General features: G+C 41.0%; 3 protein-coding genes across 6 annotated transcripts; 2 read left to right on the top strand and 1 right to left on the bottom strand.

Moving 5' to 3' along the window:
• Positions 1-1,937: 1,937 nt before the first annotated feature.
• On the top strand, positions 1,938-8,667 carry LOC124175336 (protein yellow-like). 4 transcript variants are annotated; one of them, XM_046555460.1, is made up of 7 exons: positions 1,943-2,084; positions 5,149-5,228; positions 5,441-5,668; positions 6,469-6,650; positions 6,763-7,223; positions 7,286-7,526; positions 7,592-8,667. In XM_046555460.1, the coding sequence occupies exons 3-7, from the start codon at positions 5,449-5,451 to the stop codon at positions 7,814-7,816; spliced, it is 1,329 nt and encodes a 442-aa protein (XP_046411416.1). In that variant the 5' UTR covers positions 1,943-2,084; positions 5,149-5,228; positions 5,441-5,448; the 3' UTR covers positions 7,817-8,667. The 4 variants fall into 4 exon arrangements, with proteins under 4 accessions (XP_046411415.1, XP_046411416.1, XP_046411414.1 ...); XM_046555459.1 differs by lacking the exon at positions 5,149-5,228 and having other exon boundaries at positions 1,938-2,084; XM_046555458.1 differs by lacking the exons at positions 1,943-2,084; positions 5,149-5,228 and adding an exon at positions 2,454-2,650.
• Positions 8,668-8,885: 218 nt separating this feature from the next.
• Positions 8,886-10,950, top strand: LOC124175689 (major royal jelly protein 1-like). Its single transcript, XM_046556091.1, has 6 exons — positions 8,886-9,009; positions 9,236-9,461; positions 9,536-9,714; positions 9,770-9,988; positions 10,065-10,484; positions 10,547-10,950. The coding sequence occupies exons 2-6, from the start codon at positions 9,257-9,259 to the stop codon at positions 10,817-10,819; spliced, it is 1,296 nt and encodes a 431-aa protein (XP_046412047.1). The 5' UTR covers positions 8,886-9,009; positions 9,236-9,256; the 3' UTR covers positions 10,820-10,950.
• A 146-nt stretch (positions 10,951-11,096) lies between these two features.
• LOC124175688 (maltase 1-like) lies at positions 11,097-14,340 on the bottom strand. Its single transcript, XM_046556090.1, has 6 exons — positions 14,137-14,340; positions 13,542-14,005; positions 13,018-13,461; positions 12,616-12,871; positions 12,149-12,494; positions 11,097-12,063 (listed from the first exon to the last, which is right to left on the bottom strand). Exons 1-6 carry the CDS (start codon positions 14,303-14,305, stop codon positions 11,988-11,990), a joined length of 1,755 nt encoding a protein of 584 aa, XP_046412046.1. The 5' UTR covers positions 14,306-14,340; the 3' UTR covers positions 11,097-11,987.
• Between the last annotated feature and the right edge of the window lie 2,256 nt (positions 14,341-16,596).

Here is a 16,596-nt window from a genome sequence, read left to right on the forward strand (position 1 = left end):
GAACCGAGAGGCAACGAAAAATGACGATGCAAAAGAAGAGTGAAACAAAGAGTAGCAAGGCCCTGTCCTACTTAAATTTCCCAGATATTTCACTCCGCTTCGAAACGACGCACGGGAAAATATTTACTCTGTTATTACGAGGACTGTCGACATAGGTGTACACCTAATACAGGTGATGTTTGCATTAATTTGTTCAATTTTTCTCTGTGAACTAACAGCAACCGGTATGAATTGAAATCGGAATAATGGAACGCTCGTGAATTATTGAGACAGTTTTCTCCGAGTTACCTAGTATTTCCAAGAATTGCGCACTAATCGCCGTATTGCCCACGAGTAAATTTCGTACTTTTGTCTTACTATATAGCGGCTGCAGCGGCAGTTCTCTTTCTCAATAACGTTATTAACACGATATGGCTATCAGTACGGGTTTGCTAATAATTTATGCCCCTTTAGGCAAGTGGGCACAGAGAGATAATGGCACAGGCTTCGCGGTATTCAGAGACTGCAAAGATTCAGAGCGTGACCATTGGCCATCGTATCGTTACCCATCCCACTGTACCTCTGACCCATTTCTTTTGAACTATGATCCGTTCCGAACTGCGTGTCATATTTCATGAGTTATATAATTCACCGTTGTTTGTTTCCTTCGACTTGTCCTGAATTTGCTCCATAGCATCTGTAATTTACGCAGCGAATGCGTGATTGCGTTGCACAGGAACATTTATTTTTGAAAGATGGCTTACCTCCAATTTCACGGTCGAATATGCATGGATGAAGAACGTCAAATAACGATATCCGGTTTCTGATTGGTCGTAGTTCGTTAGTTTAGCTAATTCATGAGAAATCGTGAGGTCGTAGACAAATATACTAGAATAGTGTGCGAAGATCTTAGCAAATATTGAAACAAAACAATATAATTGCTGAGAAATTACATCCAATGTGCCAAAGGTAGAAAATAGGCAATTTCTTTTTTCCCAACGAATGACCCAAACATTGAATATTCTTTTGCCTTTTCGCTCCGCTAAAGCGGTTGGATATCGTGCTGAGATGCCTATTGGATTCGTTGAAAAATTTCAACTGTCGGGATTTGATGAGTTAATATTATGCATCGTCCCGGGATATTGCCAGAGTCCAATATGCGCCGTTGGTCTGCTTTAACAATTGTAAAACTCTCCAAGGAGCGACTGCAGCAACGAGCGGAGGCCCCGGGAAATTCCATAAGCGTGTCCGCAGACTTGCTTACGTGAGATAACTACAAAATGGTCGATTATCGAAAGAGACGAGGAAAAAAATATCAGCTCGTAAATTTAACATCAAGCTACGATAAACTTTATGACGGTAGGTTAAATTAAACTCCGTCATTTCTAATAATGGAAAGAAGATCACAAGATCAAAGGTCATCGCTCGGCAAACTTTCGACACTTGGCAGTCTCTGGACGCGGTTGTGAAAATTATCTGTGACCGCAAAAAGAATCGTTCGCTATTTATTCCTATCACACTTCGTTGTTCGAATTCCTCGCCTTATGCTATAGGTATATTACAGGTAGGGGAAAGCGCGACAAGTTGACGACCTTCCCGCACGGAAAAATTGCATACTTCACGGAAGACACGCCGAATGACAGCGTGTCCGAGAAAATGGCCGTAACTAAGACTTACACCTCGGCGAAAATTTACAGTCGAGGAAAATCATCGACGCTGGTCGAGAGCGCATCGTTCGAGAAAAACCCTGCTCGTTCAAGAGCAGGTTACACACACCCGCTTCTTCCTCGGACGAGGATGTAGAATATCAGGCTTCAATGATATCATCAAAATTCCCCGGCAGTGGGGGCGCGTTTCCCTCTCTAAATAAACCATCGTGCTTCCAACCTGTTTCCACGTGCCGCGCGCAGAGGCGGAGTGAAAAAGAGGCATCCAATCTTTGTACGCGGCTCTGGGAGAATGAGTATATAAGCGTAATACGTAAAATCTTTGAAAAGAGACAAACTCTGCAGTAACGCTTCCGAGTCCGCTGAGAGAAGACCGTCGACGACCTCGAGTCGTTGGTTTGCATTTTCGTCTGACTGGGCTGGACATCGGAATTTCCGGTACGCAAAACTCCGCCCCTGATCCTTGTTTGGCGATCGCAAGCCCCGACAGGGTGTGAAACCAGTATTCTAAAAATCTGTGGCAGTTTTCGGAATCCTCTTTGAACGATAAAAAAAAGTGGGTGTCGGTCTTCTATCCAGGTGACGAATTATTTGTACAGTTAATGCGGCCTCGTAAGCGAGCGAGAGAAATTTTGAGTGATCGACTGCGGCTCGAAGTCGACAGAGCCGTAGTTTGATGCCGCACGATTTTCGGTCAAGTAGTTTCGAATACCGAGGTTTCTAGTTTCCGGAAAGCATTCGTAGTCGCGTAGAGACGCTCTTGCAGAGTTTAATTGTGCCGCGGTACTACGAGCGCAGAGTTGGGAGTCAGTGAGTTTCGCTTTTCGTGCAAAATCACAGTCAAGCATTGACCGCTGAAGCGTTAGCATCACGTCACCGCATCTGAGAATAATGATTGTGGAAAATAGCGAACATAGATTACGAACCGTGAATTGTAGCAGAAACGTGAGGCCGTAGTCTCGATAAATTGCCGATAGTGAACGTTCGACGGATTGACATGAAAAGTAATCATTGTTACGGCGGAAAAAGAACCAAATCGGTATATCGTGTCCCGGTGAAAGTTTACGGCAAAAGAAGTACATTATACCTATGCCTAGTAGTAGTACCCAGTTTTGTTTACAACAGTTCTGTAGACTTGATAAGAAGTGTTTCATTAGCACGTTGTAAAGTTCTCCGCGATTTTCGACGGCTTCAGGAATTCTTCGCAGTGCAATTGGCATCATCGTTATAGTGAAATTCGCATTTCCCAATCGTAAGTTCGATTTCGGGTTTACGTGTAATTTTCAACACTTCTACTCGTACCATCCGCTTATCGATGAGTTACGCGAAAGAAATTATCACGACCTCTTTACTGCAGTTGCTTATTCGCAATAAGTGGTTATTCCAGTCCACTGAATGATAAACGTGATGTATCATTCTTTGATTGCGTTATAACGCAATTGATTGCAGCAATAACATTGGAACAATTTGTTCTTTCTTATTCGTAAAAAATCGACATCCGTATTTGTGCGAATTTTTTTCCCAAAAATTTGCCTGTAGCCGCGTAATCTTGATTCCAATTAACGATTACGGTAAGCGTCGGTATAGACGTAGAATTGTTTAACCGACCGTATAATCGAATAGTCATTTAAACGGTGAACTTTTTTGATTTCGTAATAATTAAATGATTTTCAGTTTTATCACCGAAATATTCCAACGCTTTTGCAAGTGTATCTAAACCGGTATTAGACAGATCTCGGTCAGAATTCGAATTCGTTTACGTCTCAGCGATGAATTAATCATTCATTACACTGTTTTACAATTTCCTCATATCACGGTAATATGCTGTTTTGAATAACCGAAATCAGTTCGAGATCAGAGTATGCTAATTTTGTTCTAATTTCACACAAATTGAACTCTAGCCTTGCAATATCGTCAACACTTTGATCATTACCAAAATAGCTCCCAAAACGAAATGTTTAAAAACGTGTCTAATTAATTAACGCATCAATCACCATCTTGCCTTACTGAAAATGTTCATGTGTAAAATCATATAATATTTTAAAAGAATTCAGCCTCTAATTTATTACATGATTTATTTTGTAAATTCTATAAAACATATAAAAAATCACATAATAAATTAGAAAATCACGAATCATTAGATATACGAGATCAAAAATTATACAATCGCCTGTACAGTGAAGTGTATGAATTTTTATCTAGTATATCAGATGATTCGTGCGTCTGTAATTTATTACGTGATTTCTTATAATTTTATCGAATTTACAAGTCAAATCATACAATAAATTACCCGCTGAATTCTTTTAAAACACGTTACGATTTAATAGATAAAAATTTTCAGTAGGGTGCCGTACTTCTTCGCATCTAACAAACAGGATGATTGCAGCGTCTGGTATATCACCAATTGCGCAAAAGTAATTGCTTCATTGTTTGCACATGTGATAGATAACGCGTCTGAATATGCAGCGGATTAAAAGTAATCCCCAGTTCTATGGAATCGGATAAAATCCATGTTGCATTGCGAGTGGCAAATTCCGATGTTCCGAAAAAAGTAAACACAATTTTTTAATTGCACAGATAACTTATTATCTTCCCAAACACGAATCGAAACGTTTACGTATTACGATATTTAGTCAGTTGCGATAGCCTCTTTGGCAGCTCGGCTTCCTGGCATATAACAAAAAACCGGTCTCCCACGCCTCATTACACAACTTGTTTGTCATCGTTTACTGAGCTGCCATCGCTTCGCTTCGCTATTAATATTGTAAACAATGCGAGAGCCCACCCGCTTGAGTTTTGGAAAAAAATTATTTCTTCACGCTTATGCGCTTGGAAATTCGAATTTTCGCTTGCGTAACCGATGAAGATCAAAAATTCTACCGAGGATTAAAAAATTTGCGAGCTTCGCCGATTTTTCTCATCTTTTCAACGCTTTTTGTTTACTTAGCTACTCAAATATCGTTCTCGGTGGAAAAAACAAGCCACCGAGGTCAACAACGCTACAATATTACGAGACTTTAATGTAACTTCAGTTGATAATACCGACGTTTGATATATCCTACTGTAATTCATAGCTTCCATAGCTAGGTCGCATGTCAAATTTTCGAATAACGTCGCGATACAGCGAATGTGACCTGATCACCTAAAACTCTACCGGAATTCATCTCGGTAATGACTTTATATAAGAACACCGACAGCATTATGCCATTAGGGATCATTATGTTCGCCCCAAATTATTCTACCTCACTTTGTGTAAAACCTTTGTGAATTATAGGCTCTGTCAAAAGATTAAGTATCTCAGACTAGAATTTTTTCATCTGTTGCCATTAGTTATCGATTAAAAAAAACCATTCTTATTCTGTTCAGATTCATAATATTCATAAAATCGTATCGTAAAGTCGTTCTGCTTTCGGAAAAGATATGTAATAATAAACTGAACAATTGTACAAAAGCAAGAAATCAATCGTCGAATTGTGTACTCAGGTTAAAATTTTCTTTACAGATTGTTACACGTTAATTTGAAGAATAAAAACTTTTTTAATTTCGGCAACGTCTCAAATTTACGATTGGGAGAAAAACAAGGTAAGACAATATGTAAGTAGAAACTAAATTACGACGTTCCTCGTCGTCCCGATATGCCGTATAATTACTCGCACACACTATACTTTCCTACTGCTGTATATTAGGTGATTTAGTAAACGTGGACGTATGGAACTACGACTATGATACCTACGCACTGTCGGAGCTACGGTATACTGACCATTGATTACTCAATTGCGCTGTATTTTCCGCAGGTGAAGCGATGATGGACCTTAGGCGAGTGGCCTCACATGCGGTCTTTGTCATTCTCATTATCTCGGGGGTCCGGGCCCACTCTTCAAATAACAAATTCCGAAGCATTTACTCCTGGAAGGCCCTCGAGTTCGCTTTTACGACTCCCCAGGCGAGAGAGACTGCCATTGAGCTGGGCGAATTCATACCTGGCAAACCGCTGCCCATCGACGTTGACACTTATCGCAACAGTAAGTTTACCGTCTACATTCTACGATTCGAACCCTAGAGAAAAAGGACACAGGAAATGAGATAGCAATGCGTCACAGTGGATTCCGCCTAAATTCCCGTCCACCGAGACTCTTGGAAATCGGCTATCACCGTCTGAAGAGAGACGGTTCAAGCGAGTAGTTAACGCGTTAGAAGTTTTCAAAAGTTCACTGTGGTCGCACTGTGTCCTTGAATTGATGTGCGAAAAGAAGAATAGGAAGAAAGAATTAGCGGAAACAAGTGGAGGTATCGGTCACGCGATTGTACATACGATTCGGTAAGACTTGCAAGGATGGTTCAGGAGTATACCCAATATACCGGGTGTGCTTAATCCGCGGAAATTACGTTTTCAATTGGGCGTACACGTACAACACGGTATGGGGTACATGGTATGACGAGCCCGTTCATGCGATTGGTGTTCACGTGATAGACGCCATCATTTATGACCATATAGTGTTCACCTTATCTCATCGTCAAAGGGCAATGCTTGTTACGAAAAGCCTATACTTAGTAATTCTTGTTCACCAGATAGTTGTTGATTCTTGTTTGCTGCCTACTAGACGGAATTTATACCAGCACTCATCTCGCTATTTTACAGTAATGCAATAAAAAACCGGTTTTATAATGCTAGTGAAAAAAAGGTGTTCGGTCGGAAGGTGAATTTTTAATACTCACGTTCCATCTTTTCCTTGTATAAAAATATTCACTGATTTTATTTACGCTGCCATAGACTTGCAGGTTTTAAGCATCGTTTGAATTAATCTTGAAATCAAACTTACAGACAGAACTGGATCCCGGATTTTCGTATCGATACCACGATTCCAACAAGGAGTACCGGTAACCTTGGGCTACGTAACCAACGTTGTTTCAAGTCATGACAATCCGGTAATCGCACCTTATCCAAGCTGGGATTGGCACCGGTCCGGTGATTGCGACGGTTTGATCAGCGTTTGGAGGATGCAGGTGACGTACATGTTGGTTTAAAATGGAGATATTCGTGAAAACGAAACAGCAGATCCAACTCTGTGTGGAAATATTCAATATCCAATGTATCAATCTTCTTTTACATCCGCAGATTGACCGTTGCGGGCGATTGTGGGTGATGGACACGGGGAAAATCGAGGAAAATCAAATATGCTCGCCACAGCTGCTAGTCTTCTCACTCGAGACGAACCAGCTCCTCTCGCGTTACAGATTCCCAAAGGACCACGTCAAGGAGAGCTCCCTCTTCGTGAACCCGGTCGTCGACGTGCGCGGTCAGTTTTGTCAGAACACCTTTGTCTACGTCGCCGATGTGACCGGGTTCGGCCTGATAGTGTACGACCACCAGAAAACTCGAAGCTGGAGGATAAACAACAACCTGTTCTACCCATACCCGAACTACGGAACGTTCTCCATCAAGGGCGAAGTCTTCGATCTGATGGACGGCGTTCTGGGGATGGCGCTGAGCCCTCTGAAGCCAAACGAGGACAGAACCCTGTACTTCCACTCGCTGGCGAGTAGAGTAGAGTCCTACGTCGCGACCTCGGTTATAAGGTAAGAGAAATGCCAAATTTGAACGAACACCCGATGGTCTGACCGGTGTACTCTGGTTTCAGGAACTTTTCTCTCTTCCACGAGAATCCCGACGGAGCTGCTCGCTCCTTCGTCTCCTTTAAAAACGAACGGAGCACCCAATCGGCGGCCGAAGCCATGGACAAGAACGGCGTCATGTACTTCGGACTGCTTTCCGAGTTGGCGATCGGCTGCTGGAATAGCAGGAACTATGAATACGGCGATGAATTCATTGAGAGGATCGCCGTGAATGCGGACACCCTGCAATTCCCCTCTGGAGTCAAGGTAATAGGAATATCTCGGATGCTGTGCAACGCGTGAGGCAGCGGTGACGACTTGTCTGTTTCCAGGTTATCACCGAGTCCGACGGACATCAGCAGCTGTGGGTGATAACGGTGTCCTTCCAGCGAGTTATGGTTGGAACCCTGACTCCGAACGAAACGAACTTCCGGATCCAGGCTGCCGATATCAATGAGCTGGTGCGCGGAACGAAGTGTGACGTCGCTTCTCTGAACATAAACGCGATCAGGGAGTCAGCGACCAGCGGTGGTGGTACTGTGACATTTCCACAATGAGTGTCAAGGCCCCGCGAAAAGTTCTTCAAATCACCTAACATAATTTCGTACTTTTCGCGGTTCACCAAACACTACCGCTGCAAAGTGTCTTGCGTGCATGTCAGAATGAAACCTAAGGGGTATAGTTTTTACATTGATCATGGATGACGTCAACGATGAGATTTTACTATCGGGTGAAATCGAGAAAGCTACGCATGGACGGTGCATTGTTTGATATTGCAGTTCCTAAATCTGCGTGTTATCGTTGAAGACGTGTTGGACTTTGGCCGTAAAACTGAGTGCAAATTCTTCAGCCGATTGTTCTGCTGGATGAATTTAACCCGTTCGTACCCGATGCCGTTCCACACGTTTCCAAGCCACGCACCCATTTGGACAGTCCGAGGATTGAAGGGTCAAGCCTGTAAATACAGAGAGAATAGTTGAGTGAAATAGGTTTTTGTATTAATAAATTATACTATTTATGGCGCATAGAGCTGGTGTAATTAAGTAAGCAATGTGATGTGAGTTAAGTACTCGGAAAAACCATCCTCGTCTATCAACCGTTATCGGTTCACAGTTAACACGGCTGTACAATTTTTTCGCAGTTCTGAGTAAAATGTCACAATACTTTGACCTTCGTTTAAATAGAAACGCGTGTCGCGAGTTTGGACGAAGAATAATATCGATTAATAAATTGTATAAATTTGATTAATATTTAACAATTCTAGTTATGAGTATAACCGTTGCAACAAAGAAAGTTGATTTGGTCAGTCAAAGATTTACAATCAACAGGATATGACTAATAAATATATACACATTTATATTATTCTAAGTTAAGTGTAATAATAAATGTTGATCGATAGAATACTGAATTAATCTTGTGTCTGTGCTTTTACTAATTATCCTGATCACATTAAATTTGAACTTTTGAATTTAGTCGTTAAGATAGATTACACAACGCTCGAATTTCAGTCCCCAAAAAAGAAGCATCGGAGCAGCATGAAATTTTAGTAGAGACCAGAAGTTCCGCGAAGAGAACGCAATCGGAAATTAAACAGCTGTGCCAATAATATTTGGCCCGCTCAACTAAATTATGCTGGGTTTCAAGGTAGTCATGAATAAACTTCGTAGTCAAAACCATCGTTATCGACATTGCACATCGATCGCTAATTTTGTTAAAGCCGGACGAAACTCTACTTCAACGAACACTTAGAGTAAGTCTGTAATCATAACAATGAATTAAGTTTGCGTACGTCAATCATATCATCATTAATATTTAGATGAAAATTACGTAACTATAGAAACAACACGTAGGTGATCAAATCGATTGGATGATGCGATTGAATTATTTCTCTTCTTTTGTTCCGCCAAGTCACATAGGCACCATCAAGTTTCGAATAAAGCCTGTTTTCTAATGTGTTCCAGTTCTCTTCGGAGCAGGAATCGAAGAACCGTAATAAAATGACAACCCCATCTAGACCATTTCGTATACTGACAATCGTATTGTCATGTGTTGGCTCGTTGTTGGCGGCAGAACTTACGACTATCCATGAATGGAAGTACATTGAATACGCGGCCGAAGATCCACTTGTTGAGCATATGTTGCAAGTTTCTGAAGAATACAATTACACGAAAATCATACCAATTGATTTCCAGAAAATTTCAGGTACAATCTGCAGCAAACACATCTAGACAAAATAATCACCTGTTGCTTCTACAGCTCAGAACTTTCGTTTCCAGGTAATAGAGTTCTGGTTACAACACCCAGATATTCCAACGATTTGTTAATTCCAAGTTTGTCAATTGTTTCGCCTATGATCGGGGACGGTGGTTCGTTGCTGGAGCCCTACCCAAATTGGGATTGGCACGAGACAGGATATTGTGGTGATGAAATAATAACAAGCGTGTCTCGTCTTTTCGTGAGTACCAAATCGTCCCGTTTCGACTCTTTGCACTGATTGAATATTTTTCCAGACGGACCAGTGCAACAGGCTGTGGTTCGTCGACTCCGGGAAGATAGGAGATAAGCAAGTATGTTCTGCTAAGCTGTTCGCCTTCAATACGACAACCGACCAGGTGATCCATCGGATTGATATTCCACATGAGTTGACCCATAATTCTGTAGATCCGAGCAAGGGCCGGCTTGAGATACAATTCGTCGAGACGAAGGGGGACTCCTGCGATGAGACTTGGGTTAGTTACGGACTGTCATGTCGGTTCGAAATCGTTGCCGCTAAGAATTCGATTTTCACGAAAGAATCCTCCTCAGGCTTACATTGGGGACCCGGAGGGCTATGGCCTTGTTATTTGGGACGGTTCGGACATATGGCGTCTGGAAAACGACGACGTTTATGCCCCGGCCTCGTCAGCTACGAAGTTCAGCGTTGCCGGCGAGAACGTCACCCTGGAACTCGGGACTTCCATTGTGAGGATACCACCCCCGGGATTCATCAACGAAGACTATCTTCTTCTGAGACCATTGTCCTCCTACTCAGACTACGCGATAAGAGTCGAGGATTTGCACAATTCGAAGAACAGCAGTGTAACTTACTACAAGGGCAACATTACGCTGCCGTCGCAAGAGCTTGTCAGAGTCTTCTCGAAGTCCGGGGTCCTTATGGCCGCCTTGGCCTCGAGTCTGGTAGTGGCTTGCTGGAACCTGGCAAATCCTCTGGCTACAGAGTACGTGGTGAGTAGAACCCCGATCAGAATTCAGTGCTTCGTATTACAGCCAATTTTCAACTGTCTCAGGGTACACCGTTGGAGGACGACGAGGCTCTGCAATTTACCAGCGCTGGTAAAATATTCGAAGGGTCTGAGCCCGGATTTGAGCACGAAGAGTACTGGATGCTGACCAATCGGTATCAAAAATTCGCCCTGGGTACCATGGACTTCGACGATGTCAATTTCAGAATTCTGTCGGTCAACATCGCTGATACCGTCCAAGGCACGGTGTGCGCGCCGAGCTCGCACAGTGCCACTAGCATTGAGGATAAATTTTTCTTTGAATATGAAACGGTATGAGAAATTTTCCATAAGCTCGTCTATATTCTGGTGTCCTTTACGATAGTATCCACTCACAATCAGTTTCCCCCTGTAGCGTACCTCCTTATAAACTGAGCGACTTATGTACGTACTTTAGCACTGAAATGTATTTTTGGTTTGAAGCAGACGATCTTTCCAGCAATTCATTACATCGTCGGTTAAAATTGTATTCGAAAATGATTAAATTATAGTGATAAAGGAACATCTTGACAATTATATGGACAGTATTATGTACGGGCGGGGGAAAGGGGTGTCATTATGGGGAAAATCTCCAAGTTTTATTCGCCATTGACGAGACACTGAATTTGTTCTGCAAGTGATACATAATGTACTGTATACAATATTCGTATATAATCTATTTCTATACAGAGGGTTCAGTATTTTGCTTACGGTGAAACTTTCTTGTTGTATGCCAAGATACATATTTTTTATCTCGATTATTCAAATTATAAAAACGTTGGACGCCGAGCTTGAAGCTCTTCACGAACGGAAGTATATAAACTACAATTACGTGATAATTATTCCACATTCTTAAAAGTGTTCGGAAATTTACCATAATTTTACTGTACCACAGTGTAATTGATTAAAAAAATTCCGTATTATAAAGTGAATTACTAGGCATTCTCATTGAATTTGCATATAAATTTCCTAATTTCGCTCAACTTAGTTGAAGGAACGCTGGAGCGTATTTTGAATTTAAGAAATTATATAGTAAATGCATTGTATTTGTAAACTTACTATACATTTTCTGTACTTTATTTGGAATTTAAACATACTGCTGAATTTAAGTGATAAAAACCATAGAACTTTGGTTTTCTCCAAGTTATGAAACATTTGGTCTAGATAAAATAAGAGATTGTGAGTTGTAAAAAATCTGACATGCAAAATTTTTTGACTTTGTAGCTTCGGAAATTAGTATTTTTATTAGTGTTAAGCCCATATTTGACTCGGCATCTCCGGCTCCGTCTGTAGATCGATGTTCTCAGTTTACCGTGAATATTAGCGATCGAAATGAGTAGAATGATGAAATAACATAACGCTAGATGCATGATCATATCGGAACGTTTGTCACAAATTGAAGGAAATGACGATAGTTTTAAAAAACGACAGTTATTACTCGGATGGGAATTTCGCTGGTTGATGAATCTCAAGCACTAGTTGTCCCGAGCAAGACCATTGAGCCATATTCGGGAAGTTCTATACTTGACTTGCTGTACGTATCTCTGAAAGTTAAAAGGTGAATAATGAAAGAACTTTCGCCAGAAAACTCGATTACTTACACTTCTCAGCAACAAATGGAGAACTTACCCAATTTTCGCGCTCAATCCGGAATAGATATCAGCGATTTTGAGTGACAACTCGTTGGGCAGACCGTCAAAGTAATTATCCAAGTCCACCGTGACGGTGAAATTCTCCCAGTTTATCAACACAACTATCGGCTCCTCACCGTCAAGTTGCCTAGCGATACCTACCACCTGATCCTCAATAAGTTCGACGTCGACCGTTCCCTCCCGCCATACGGTGGTGTTGCGCAGAGCGATAGTTTGTTGAATATTCTTATAATGGCTGAAATCCGCCTCTTTTTCAGTGGCAAGGTTTACCGTCAAGTAGTTCGGATTGACCTTGAGGAAAGGAGTAGAGTTTGTGGAGAAACCTGAAAGTGGTCGATCCATATACAATTTCACCGAGAAATTTTGACGAGACTCGAGTTCAAAGGTTTACCAATCAGAGAGAAAGGTTAGCGCCTTCGTTCAAGAAAAATGGGGCATACTAACCGGCAGAAGTGGTGTTGTCCCATTGGTACGGAGTGCGCACGGGGTCTCGCGAGTACAGAGTGTAAGTTGTATTAGTCTTACTGCAAGCTCGGACATCGGTAGTTTCTGCCCACGTGAGATATGTGTTGGTCATACCGAGCTCATCACCATTGTACATGGTGAAAACACCAGGCAGCAAAAGTGTCGACAAGTGAAGTCCATCAGTTCGGTAGAGTCCGACCCGTGTAGCGATTCGATTCACGTCGTGATTTCCGAGCTGCATGGAAACGAGAATCATGAAACTTACAGAACATACAAACTTCTTCGTCTTATTCTTCTTCCAAATGGCTATGCCTCCGAAGAGGAAGTGCCAAACATACAAACTTGACGGAACGTAGATTAATAAATGCAACAATGACTTACCACCCAATTAGCTGTTTTACCCGATGGCATATTGTCGAGCCATTTGATGAATATGTCGTAGATGTCCTCCGCTGTATCTATAACAGCGTCGTTGACGATATCTCCGTCTTTGATGAAGTAAAAGTTGAATGGAAAGTCATCATCGTAGTCATACCATTTCATAACGTAATCAATGTCAGAGTATCCTTCCGTGCAGATGAACCGAACCTTGTCGTTACCCTTTGAGACTGTGTAATTGTTTATGTGTTCCTTCCACTCTTGCACGAGTGGATAATTTTCTGGTTGATCCTTTGTTTGGGTGTGGTTCAGGTAGAAATAATTGGTTGAATCGACATCCTTGTCGGACCTAGTTTCGTTCTCCAAAGTAGAAGACTCTACATAGTACGGCACAGCGTCGATACGGAAGCCATCTACGTCATGATCAAGCCAGAACGTAAGAACGTTCTGAAAAGTCATGAAATTTCAGATGAATTCTCGCTGCCTCTTACACCAACAGATGTTATTCAAAGGAAATTAAGTTTTACCTTCATTTCCGTCATCACGAGAGGGTTCGTCCAGTTGAGGTCGACTTCGTGCACGCTGAACTGATGAAGATAATAAGCTTCGCGTTCGTCGACCCATTCCCAAGCGGTGCCGTCGTTGAAGTCGTCCAACCAATTATTTGGATAACTAAGATAGTCGCCGTAATAAACTCCTTTGTTCCAGACGTAGTAGCTGTAGTATGGTTCGATGCCCAGCTTTGCTTTGACGAACCATTCGTGTTCGTCACTCGTGTGATTGGGAACAAAGTCGATGATTACTTTGAGTCCCAATTCATGGGCCGCAGTTACCAGTGCATCGAAATCTTCAAGTGTCCCATAAAGTGAGTTCACGGCAATAAAATTGGAAATGTCGTAGCCACTGTCAACCATGGGAGTCTCGTATATCGGCGGCAGCCAAATGCACGTCACGCCCATGTCGACGAAGTGATCCAATTTGCTCTTGATACCTGTGTAATGATTGTGGGAGTATCGTTAAAAAAATTAATGCCAGAAAAACTGTATTTCCTTCAACCCACATATTTATGAAATAATCAACAAACCGAAATGTTTTCTGTATTGATCAAACAGGCTAGCTTACCATTCAAATCGCCCTTTCCATTGCCGTCACTGTCTTTGAAGGATTCGACCCAGATTTCATATATGACGTTTGTTTGCCACCACTCTGTTGGTACGGTGACATCGTATGTGATAGCATGAATTGATGCCGAAACAGCAAGGATCAGGTAGAACAGCCGCAGGGCGCTCATTTTTACTTCGAACAGTAGCGATAGATCATCGAAGAAAGACAATCAGGTAGACAAAATATTGGCCACTTGCGTCTTCGTGTTTTGTCAGAAGTAATGTAAATCAAATTGTCACTTCTGTATTCGGTCAATATTTTATATTAAAGCTAATCCTGAAAAATCGAAGGTTTTTGGCTCTTGTTGAACCTATCATTTCCCGTTGTCTAAATCTATTGATGCGAAAATCAATTATCAAATCATTTATTCATGTTTCCCTATAGTTTGTACACAGCTAATACAGTGTTAGATTTTCTATAGTAGGGAAGATCGGGGGAAGTGAGGCAGACAAAAAAATTGAATGAATTCTTTCTTCATTATTCGCAACTATTTTTTCCCTCTTGGCAGTTTAACAAGTGATCCATTTTCGGCATTTTTTAGTAAGCAGAATTTGAGAAATGGCTTTCCAATAACAAGAATCATGATATTTCTAGCACCTCATATTACGTTGTGTTGGTCTCTTGTGAAAAATGGAAAATCATAGTCAAGGATTTGATTAGAAAATCGATTGAATATAAGCCCTCCAATCTCGTCCATACGGATACGAATGACACAACTGTTAGTTGTTCTGGTGTACTCGCCCTGTGAAGATCTTCTAATGACAGCCTTTCGGCTTACTTCAATGACTTTGTACGTACCTTGAGCTAACCGTTACCAATTGGCATGCTCCACGAGTACAAAAGCCCATCTTATAGAAACCTTTCGGTGTAATTTTATCTTCTAGGTCATAAATAAATGTAGTAAACTACTACCTTCGTGACAACTTTAGTGCAAACGTGATTTGAGCCAAGACAGATAAAGATAACAAAGCGACTATCTTTCCGTGAGTGATCAATATTTCAGTATCGACACAACTAAAAAAGCTTCAGCCATTAGGTTATTGCTGTATGTTGATGGTTTTTCCTAACCCATGTAAAAACTTATTGGAAATTTATTCAGTGTTTTGCCATCTTTATTGCGACATAAATGCAAAGCCAAACGTGGTATAACTCGCGAATTTTATTACAGCCATACATTTATTTCAAAGACGTGATTCCTGTGTTGCCCTAACACGTCGAATTGTAATAATTTTTTACTGTTCTTTTAATTATTTTCGTGAGTGAAAAAATGTTGCAATAGCTCCTTCTTGTCTCTGCAAGTAAGTACTTCGTGATAAATCATGTGGAAATTCGCATAATACGGAGTTAACATATCCTTACATCAGGGACCATGATGCAAAGTATTAATCATGCTGATAAACCTTTTTCTGAATTTTCGTTTTTGAATATTAATTAATAATCTCTTCTTTCATACGTATGATTTGTGAGATAAAAGACACATCGATTTCTCGTTTAAATAATTTACAAACCGTGTATTGTTTCCGACATGAATTGCACTGCACGTACTGTGAATTGGTTTGAATTCATTAAACTGAGAATATTAGAAAAAAATTAACAAGTCAGAAAAACAGTATCAGTAATACGTTATTTCAAACTTTTTTTTTCATACGTCTTTGTGCTCGCCACACAGCTAGGAAACAAGTTTAGCCATATCTGTAATCGTAAGCGTTGATTATGTTCAATCCGAGTGTTGCCACATATGCACAATGTTGGCCTGCGTAAAATGCAAAGTTTTCCTCCGTTATACTATCAACTGTTTCGGATAAATTTTCGCAAACAATTGGAAATAACCGAGAACTCTTCCGTAGCGTTCCCAAAATTTATTCTTTTTCAAAATGAAAATGAACCGCAGTCTTTCATCATCCGATAACAGAAATATGTAAAATAGGTTAATACCATATGGTAGGTACATTATAAAAATAGGCTCTTGAAATATTATGAAAAAACTGGACACCACGATAGTTTTTCGAAAAATATAGAAGACGTCTTATGACATCGGCGCATTCATCACTTTATCTCGATCGAGATAGATTAGTTGGTTTGTAGTCAATTACTCAGTTTTGTTCCAAGTGCCAGAATCCAATCGCCGAAACTTCGATGAAACTCATGATCGAACGACCCTACCTAGTAAAACTTTTCACTTGTACTCGACTCCGTGGTATAAGAGTCGTATATATAATCCCTCCAGAAAGCACATCGTGTGCGAAAACCTTTCGCCAAGTATATTTAAAATGTGGTCATTACCCACAAAAACACCATGTCTGATCAAAAATGTATGCATATAATCACCTCGTACGAAAAAAGATTCAAATCACGTACTATCACCAAGTACATGTCTGTCAATTTACTATAAACGTACGATTGAAACTTGACCCTCAG

Source organism: Neodiprion fabricii, chromosome 2 (assembly GCF_021155785.1).
Source record: "Neodiprion fabricii isolate iyNeoFabr1 chromosome 2, iyNeoFabr1.1, whole genome shotgun sequence".
Lineage (NCBI taxonomy): Eukaryota > Metazoa > Arthropoda > Insecta > Hymenoptera > Diprionidae > Neodiprion > Neodiprion fabricii.

Bases quoted from the DNA above. Each gene is read 5' to 3' on its own strand.
- LOC124175689 (XM_046556091.1), top strand. From the start codon at position 9,257: ATGACAACCCCATCTAGACCATTTCGTATACTGACAATCGTATTGTCA. The intron at 9,462-9,535 runs GTACAATCTGCA...TTTCGTTTCCAG, and splicing joins TGATTTCCAGAAAATTTCAG to GTAATAGAGTTCTGGTTACA. The intron at 9,989-10,064 runs GTTAGTTACGGA...AATCCTCCTCAG, and splicing joins ACTCCTGCGATGAGACTTGG to GCTTACATTGGGGACCCGGA.
- LOC124175688 (XM_046556090.1), bottom strand. From the start codon at position 14,305: ATGAGCGCCCTGCGGCTGTTCTACCTGATCCTTGCTGTTTCGGCATCA. The intron at 14,006-14,136 runs GTAAGCTAGCCT...ATCATTACACAG, and splicing joins TGGAAAGGGCGATTTGAATG to GTATCAAGAGCAAATTGGAT. The intron at 13,462-13,541 runs GTAAAACTTAAT...ATGACTTTTCAG, and splicing joins TCGTGATGACGGAAATGAAG to AACGTTCTTACGTTCTGGCT.
- LOC124175336 (XM_046555458.1), top strand. The intron at 6,651-6,762 runs GTGACGTACATG...TTACATCCGCAG, and splicing joins TCAGCGTTTGGAGGATGCAG to ATTGACCGTTGCGGGCGATT. The intron at 7,224-7,285 runs GTAAGAGAAATG...CTCTGGTTTCAG, and splicing joins GTCGCGACCTCGGTTATAAG to GAACTTTTCTCTCTTCCACG.